Source organism: Nuphar pumila, chromosome 10 (assembly GCF_984573655.1).
Source record: "Nuphar pumila chromosome 10, dmNupPumi1.hap1.1, whole genome shotgun sequence".
Taxonomy (NCBI): domain Eukaryota; kingdom Viridiplantae; phylum Streptophyta; class Magnoliopsida; order Nymphaeales; family Nymphaeaceae; genus Nuphar; species Nuphar pumila.
Window position 1 is genome coordinate 6,031,773 of NC_143258.1, and position 7,589 is coordinate 6,039,361.

Sequence of the window (7,589 nt, forward strand, 5' to 3'; positions counted from 1 at the left end):
AGCAGCTACAAACCTTGCCTGATTCACATAGTTTTTTATGACTAAGGAACCCTCACTGAGAACCAGGCCACTTAATGGGGCCCCCTCCCTGGGCCAGATTCACATAGTTGAATGCCAAAATGACCTATCAGTACCAACAAGGCTGCAAACATGATGTTTCTACTAGGCCAAAAGCACATGCACAGGCCAAGAATGGTACAAAGAACATGAGGGTTTATGTCTGTCAATGAACACATGAATATAAACCAAAATAGAAGGGGAGCAAGGGAATGCATGCTACAAAGATAATCAATCCACAGAGATAAATCAGGCAAGGAAACTACACACTGCTCAAGCAATATGTTTACAAGAATTACATTTCCGTTTATTAGCCATTCAGCTTGTCAACGCCACATACATAAAATATATAATTGAAAATGGAGAAGATTAAAATAAGAGAGCAAAAGAACTCACCTTATAATCGATCAAATTCCTAACTTTGTTTGAAAGGACTAATGGAAGCCACCACCTGTCCATGATGATCCAGATGATTTCCCGTTCATGCCAGAGCTACTCTTGGTTGATCCACTGCAGAAGTCATTGTCGTCGTCTTTCACATCATCCCATCCAGCCCAGCTATCCCCACTTTTAACCTTTGAAGCATCTTCCTTCGCTGGTTCTTTTCGGCCCTTCACATTGTCCCATCCAGCCCAGCTATCCCCAACCTTGGAAGAATCTTTATTTGCCAGTTCTTTTTGGCCCCAATCGTCCCAAGAATCAGATGACATACTGGGATAGTCACCAGTCTGTCTATCAGAATGTCCACCTGAATATGTTGTAGCTTTGTTCTCATGTGCAAATCGTTCATGGTAACCACCATTTCCTTCACCATTTGTACCGTTCTCATTTGGACGCCAACTATCCGACTTCCAGTTCATCCCACCCTCCTTGGCATACTCTTCGACTTTCTGAGATGCCATCGCCATGACACCCTTCATGATTCCCCAAGTCTTCTGCCCAATTTCAGATGTCTTTGATGCAACCACACTTACTGTTTCATTAACCTTTTGGTCATAGCCACCTTCTCTTACCTGTTAGATGGCAATGCTAACATTTCAATAATGTCAAGACATGTTTACCAGCTAATAAACAATTTAGCAGTTCTGAAACCTGAGAAATGGCACGACTTGAAATTCACTTGAACGTCAAGACATTCAATGTCAAGAAAGACCGTCACAACATTCCAAAACAAACAACAAAATCTAAACAAAGCCCTTTTTTTGTAATTTGTAGGAGGGCTTCACTCATTCTCATCGATATGGCACTATTACCACACAACAATACACGCCCCCAGCCCACCATAATTTGTAGGAGGGTTTAACCCATTCTCATCGATATGGAACTATTCCCACCCAACAATACACGCCCCAAACCCCAGCCCCCCCCCCCCCCCCTCTCCCTCTCTCTCTCAATGTATAACAAGCCTGCTTGAGCTTAATTGATCTCGATGAGGCTGATCAACCTCAGCTTGTTACACAAATGATATGAACAAATCTAAGCCAAGCCCTAGTAGATTGAACTGTTAGGGATTTGACCGTTAAGGATTAAGTTCAACTCCCAAATGGGTTTGACCGTTAGGGATTCTGCATTTCCTCTCTGGTGCCCTCTGGTGGAGATTTCCCAAACAAGGCCTTAATTCATCAAATTTTGCATAGTAAATATTAAATAAGTCTTATTCAAAATAAAATACTAAGTTACAATCAAAGTATACAGAATTTACATAATCTAAGGAAAAAAGATACAAAATTTGCAGATATTGAAGAGATTTTCAAAAGCAACTCCATAGTCAAAGTGCACATTAAGATAACATCCAATATATTCTAACACACAATTGGTGTTTCAAAGCAACTTGCGAGGATTAAACTAAAACACAATTCCTTTTTCATCTTCTGTCGATGCAAACTAGGGGAACACACAGGATTTGAAAGAGAAACCCCTCTGGTAAGATAGTATTACTCAAGTACCCAACTATCCTATTTGTGCCCAATTAAAATCCAAATTAACTGACAGTCATGTATGGTTGATATTTTCATTTTCTGCAGTACCATGGAGTTAAACATGTGCCAAAAGGACGCCAAGAAATCTCAAGCTTATTTTAAGCCAACTGTACAGAATATTGAAAAGACAATAAAGATCCGAATTTCATAATAAACACTTAAAAAACTGTGTACACATAACTGCAAAAAGAAAAGGATAGGTAATTCAAACACATGAAGCATTTCACTTTTTTAACACAAGTAGATAAAAAACATCCAGCATACAAAGGATCAAATAAAACAGAGGAAAAGGAAGAAGAAACATAGAAAGTTGGAAACTTCCTTTGTTCCTTCGACCACAATATTGACCAAAAGAAAGTGTTGCTCTCCCTTCAAGTATGATGAAAAAGGATGTGACAAAGAGAAACCAGAAAAAACACCATCAACCTCACATGTCAGCAGAAACAGCGCCAGATTTTGATTGTTTTCAATTTCAAAAAAAAAAAATCAAACATCACAATAAAAGCATGACACCGCTTGAACAACAGAAAAACTTGTCCTTAACAATCCAAGAATAGCATGGATTTTTCTGAAAAAAGATCAAAAGTTTATGTTGCCTTTCTACTATGAGAGCTAGCATGAATGTAAGGCCTTTACGAACTGGTAACAGAATCACTATCACAGCTTCCTGCCTTCCAGGAATGGTTGCACCATCCAACAACAGAAAGCCACAAAATGATCCCTGTCGGCCAGGATGGATAATTATCAGTGTAGCCTAGCTTTACTAAGATTGGCATAACTCGTAATTAATGTGATATGGAATTTTTTTTCCTAATCAACTAATCAAATCTTTTGTAAAATTCTGTAAGATTCATGTCAGCTTCTATGGACAACGGGACTACTTGCGGAATGCATCTGTACCTCTTACTGTTTTAATGACAAGAGAATGAAAACAGAAGCATTATGAGAATTTAAAGGTACAATTAGTAAGGAGGGATGGGAACAAGCAGCTATGTCACACGGATACTCCATTTTGGCTCCCGTATCATATTCCCTTATATACTTGTCATATTGAAAACTTCATAAAAATGGCAGTGTCCCCGTATCCACAACTGTATCCATGTGACATAGACAAGCAGCAATGCTAATGTTTCCATGATTACCACCTAGACACATTATTAATGCGATATAGAAAATTTTTTCCTAATCAAGTTATCAAATTTTTAACAAATTTCTGCAAGATTCATATCAGCTTCTATGGACAAGGGGACTACTTGAAGAGTGCAGTTGTACCTCTAACTGTTTTAAAGACAAATGCAAATGAAAAATAGAAGCATTATTAGAATTTATACAAAGTTCTGTAAGATTCATTTACGCTTATATGAACAAAGGGAGTATTTGCAGAGTGCAGCTGTACCTCTCACTGTTTTAAAGACGAATAAAATTGAAAACTAGAAGACAAAGCTGTCAGTGCACGTCTCCTTGTGGTGGGACATTGCAGGTTCAAAACCCAGTGGTACGTTGAATAATAACTGGTGGGGGTCTGCCTAACCCCAGCTAGACTTTCAAAAAAAAAGAAGAAGAAATCAGCACACCCATGATGGAAAATAGAAGACGGGAAGGGAGCAAGCAGCAATGCTGACGTTTCCATGACTACCAATTTAACACACAGGCCAAAAATTTATGTAACTAAACATAAATTTTGAGTTAGTAAAGAAAAACAAAAATGCTTGGACTCAGAAAATTTAAAAAGCAAGCAATAAAATGAAACAAAAGATGCATGTCCCATTTCCACTGCAACCAGAATATCTGTTCATCAAATTAGAAGAGATGAGATCAAAATTGGACATCTACATCATTATAATTATCTATTAAAAGAGGGAAAAACATACTTGTCAAAGATCATGAAGAGAAAAAAAAATTGACTGTGCCACATGTGTGACAGTTTACTTTATAGTTTATATATATATATATATATATATAGAGAGAGAGAGAGAGATGCAGGATACTCTATTACCTTAGAAGTCAGCTCCTTTGAGCCAGCTTGAACTACAGTAGCAGCAGAAGCAGCAACCAAAGACAATCGACCAATACCCTAACCAATAAAAGAGCAAATAAGATATATTGCTGATTATGTGCAGTATACTTTTCCAAATGTAGCAAAAAATAGGATTAGTTAGGGGTTATATATATATATATATATATATGTGGTTAATATTTGGTGCTATTAAAGGCACAAATCTATTGAGCTGAAAATCATAGGTTCAAACTTTATTAACTAAATCTGACTACATAGATGTGTTCAGCATGGTTTGTTTACTAAGGATCAAACCTTGGATCATGTAATTTCAACCTAAAAATATTATTAATTGAGTCATGAAATTTTAATGCATTGTGGCCCATTGATTTTAGAAGTCCTTAAAAAAAACTGCTTACATGACACATTGACATGATGCAAAACTCATTTTCCACTAAAAAGACCTTGTAGATCACATTCATAAGGTCTGATTTAGCGAAAAAATCCAAAAAATATGAAAATATGGTGATTTGTATTCGATAGTTTTGTGCCTTCAATAGCACCATATATATATTGCCAAAGTTGATTGTATGTACCATTGGCCTAGCATCTTTTCCCTTTTTCTGGTAAATCTAAGCCCACAGATGTGATCTACATGGTCTGTAGTGTTTGACTCACCAAATTATGACATGCGTGCCAGTTCCAGCAATTCAAGATTTGGCAGCTGTAGACACACAAAAATTCCATGATTTTAAAAAAAGAAGTTTTTTTACATAAAAAAAACACAATCCAAGGTTGGTCATATTGAGTAAAAAAACTTGCAAGGTGAATGTAGACACACACACACGATTTTTTTATTTATATATGGTTTGTGTGTGACCCAAAATGAGCTTTAGAGCATTTGGAGTGGTTAACCCAATAAAGATGAAAATTAGCTTTTGTTACACAGGGGACCTATAGTTATAGAAACTAAGCATGAATGATTCATGCCCGAAATATGTGACAGCCCTGACAAACCAGTCATGCGACTCCAATGTGTTCCATATGATCTGGAGGCTTATAAATGAGGTTGAGCATTTGGAGTGGTTAGAAACCCAATAAAAAATGACAATTAACTTCTGTTACACAGGGGACCTATAGTTATAGAAACTAGGATTTAGTGATTTATGCTCGAAATATGTGACCGCCCTGATAAACCAGTCATGCCACCCCCAAGGTGTTCCATATGGCCCGCAGGCTTATAATCATCTCATGCCTTTACCTCGGCACTCAAAACTAAGTAATATCTGACATTCAAATACTCCTTAGCAATTATAAGTGTGTGTTTTCGTTGAATTTAACTTTGTGCAGTTCAAGTACATGTTCACACTAGAAAGGGCATGAAAAGGAATTTGAGATATTCGCTTAAAGTGAGGTGCTGAATTTCAACTGGAGAATTAAATGGAAAGCATCCAATGGTGCATTGAATTGCTGTCACATCCTTAGAGATAAGCGCGGAGGTCTGATATTTTTCAGTATGACCACTTGGCTCAAGCAGATGCAATGTCGTCAGAAGAATTGAAATCAAGTTATGGCACCTTTCAGTCAAATCTATAGGGGCAAACAAGAGATAATCACAATCATTGAGTATAACCACTTCCAAAAAGATGCAATGCCACAAGAAGCATAGCAATTCCTTGGAAGCTCACATTTGCTGACTTCCTTCGTTAAACATGCATGGAAGCAAATTCTCTTGACATCATAATGGGCCTTCTCCCTCCAAAGGCTTATATCTGTAGGCATTAATTCAACCTATAAAAGATCCGCACAAAACTTGGTTCATATTCTTGAACTATTGTTAATGTTAATCAAGCACTTCTATCTTTACAATGAGTGCAACGGACAGTTATCTTTCTCCACACGTTCCTGTGAACCATATTATATTGTACATCTCAGGCATTGCTGCCCAAAAAAACACAAAATAAAATGGAGAAACACCACACACATTGCTATAAAATTCTGAATACTACTTACATTTTTCTTACTGAAATAAAAAGTGTAATAACTATCCGTCCATGCAAACCAACACCTCAAGCAATCTTATAGAATCAAAAGCATTCATAGATGAAAACTAGAAGAAAACAACCAGAATTAAGTGGATGGTATGATGATCCTAACCTGGGAAACCAGAGATGCGGTATCCCGAAGGATGTCACCCTGAGGATTACTCCTCTGAGGTGACATGCTTCCGGACGAACCGAACCCGACATACTTACCCCCCTGTGAAGGGGGTATCCCTTCCGGCCTCGCCTCATTCTCTGCGATCTTCCTCGCGAAGAAGCTCCCCTTGTTTGAGGCAGACGCCTCCAACTGCGACTGAGTGTAGATGTCGCTGGACGACCTCGAGCGTGTTGGGCCGCCAGAGGCGACCCCACCCCTGAAGTCATCGACCGAGTGGTTCCTCCTCATATCGGGCGATCCCCTGTAATCTTCCTCATTGTCCCAGCTATCCCATCCACCGTTCTGCCTAGACCTAGCCGGGTTCTGCCCCAGCGGCGGCTTTCCGCTCTCCTTCACCACCGGCGGGTCCGTCCACGGCTTCCCGTCCGCCAGCGCCTGGATCCGATTCCGGTAAACCGACGCCGCACGCGAATTGTACTTGGTGACGATGTCGGTTCCCTTGGGGATCCCGTACTGTGCGAGGAACGCGTTCAGCTGGTCGTTCCCGCTGGCCTCCATCTTCCTCAGCTGGATCTCCGACCACGAGTCCATCGTGACGGACCGCACGAAGCTGATGTGCACGCCAAGCCCGCGGTGCTTGCCCGAGCACTCGAGGCACATGAAGATCCCATAAGAAACAGACGCCCATTGAGGGCTCTTCTGCGAGCAATCGACGCAGACCTTGTTGCCCGGCTGAGATTGGAGATCCCTCAATCTTCTTGACGCCGCCATCGGAAGCAAATTTCAGGATCCACCGAGATCTGGGCCGCGAAAAAACCACTAAAATTCGACGAATCAAGAAATGAAAGCCCTAGGTTTTGTTGGGAAGATATGAGAATGAGGATGGTCGAGTTTTGTTGCCGGTTTCGCGAATAATCGAGATCTAGGCCGGTAAAAATCGGGAAAAAGAGCGCGAGAAAATGGAAGGATTGAAGGAAAACACCCTAGATTTGTGGGGAGGGTTCGAATTGGGGCAAAATGGGGACCGGATTTTAGGGTTTTCTGCGGGTGAAGAGATCTGTCGGGGGATTCGGAGAGATGGGGAAAGAAGGGTAGAAGGGAAGGGTGGTCTCTCTCTCTCTCTTTCTCTCCCTACCCAACTTCACCCAGTCCCAAACTCTCTCTCCGCGTTGGAATGGATCTATAAATAGCCTTGGGATTTGTAGAAGTGAACTGAATTGGAATCCAATTTCGTCCAAATATTTGTCGGTGGAATTTGGAGTCTATTTTCATCTTGGGTCTTTTTTTTTCTTTTGTTTTAGATAGAAATTTATGAAATTGGGATGCAGCACGGTTGAGAGAGAGGAATTCATAGAGATTTTCACCCTAATTCCAATTCCATCAATTCAAACACTCTT

General features: G+C 40.0%; 1 protein-coding gene across 2 annotated transcripts; it reads right to left on the reverse strand.

The window, feature by feature from the left end:
• Window positions 1-305: 305 nt before the first annotated feature.
• Window positions 306-7,372, reverse strand: LOC149823361 (putative ADP-ribosylation factor GTPase-activating protein AGD6). 2 transcript variants are annotated; one of them, XM_090018802.1, is made up of 3 exons: window positions 6,190-7,372; window positions 4,033-4,110; window positions 306-1,070 (listed from the first exon to the last, which is right to left on the reverse strand). In XM_090018802.1, the coding sequence occupies exons 1-3, from the start codon at window positions 6,961-6,963 to the stop codon at window positions 492-494; spliced, it is 1,431 nt and encodes a 476-aa protein (XP_089874928.1). In that variant the 5' UTR covers window positions 6,964-7,372; the 3' UTR covers window positions 306-491. The 2 variants fall into 2 exon arrangements, with proteins under 2 accessions (XP_089874928.1, XP_089874929.1); XM_090018803.1 differs by lacking the exon at window positions 4,033-4,110 and having other exon boundaries at window positions 6,190-7,356.
• Window positions 7,373-7,589: the final 217 nt, after the last annotated feature.

Coding starts and splice junctions, on each gene's coding strand:
- LOC149823361 (XM_090018802.1), bottom strand. CDS start 6,963: ATGGCGGCGTCAAGAAGATTGAGGGATCTCCAATCTCAGCCGGGCAAC. Junction 4,111..6,189: donor CCGCATCTCTGGTTTCCCAG/GTTAGGATCATC, acceptor TTTATTGGTTAG/GGTATTGGTCGATTGTCTTT. Junction 1,071..4,032: donor CAAAGGAGCTGACTTCTAAG/GTAATAGAGTAT, acceptor GCCATCTAACAG/GTAAGAGAAGGTGGCTATGA.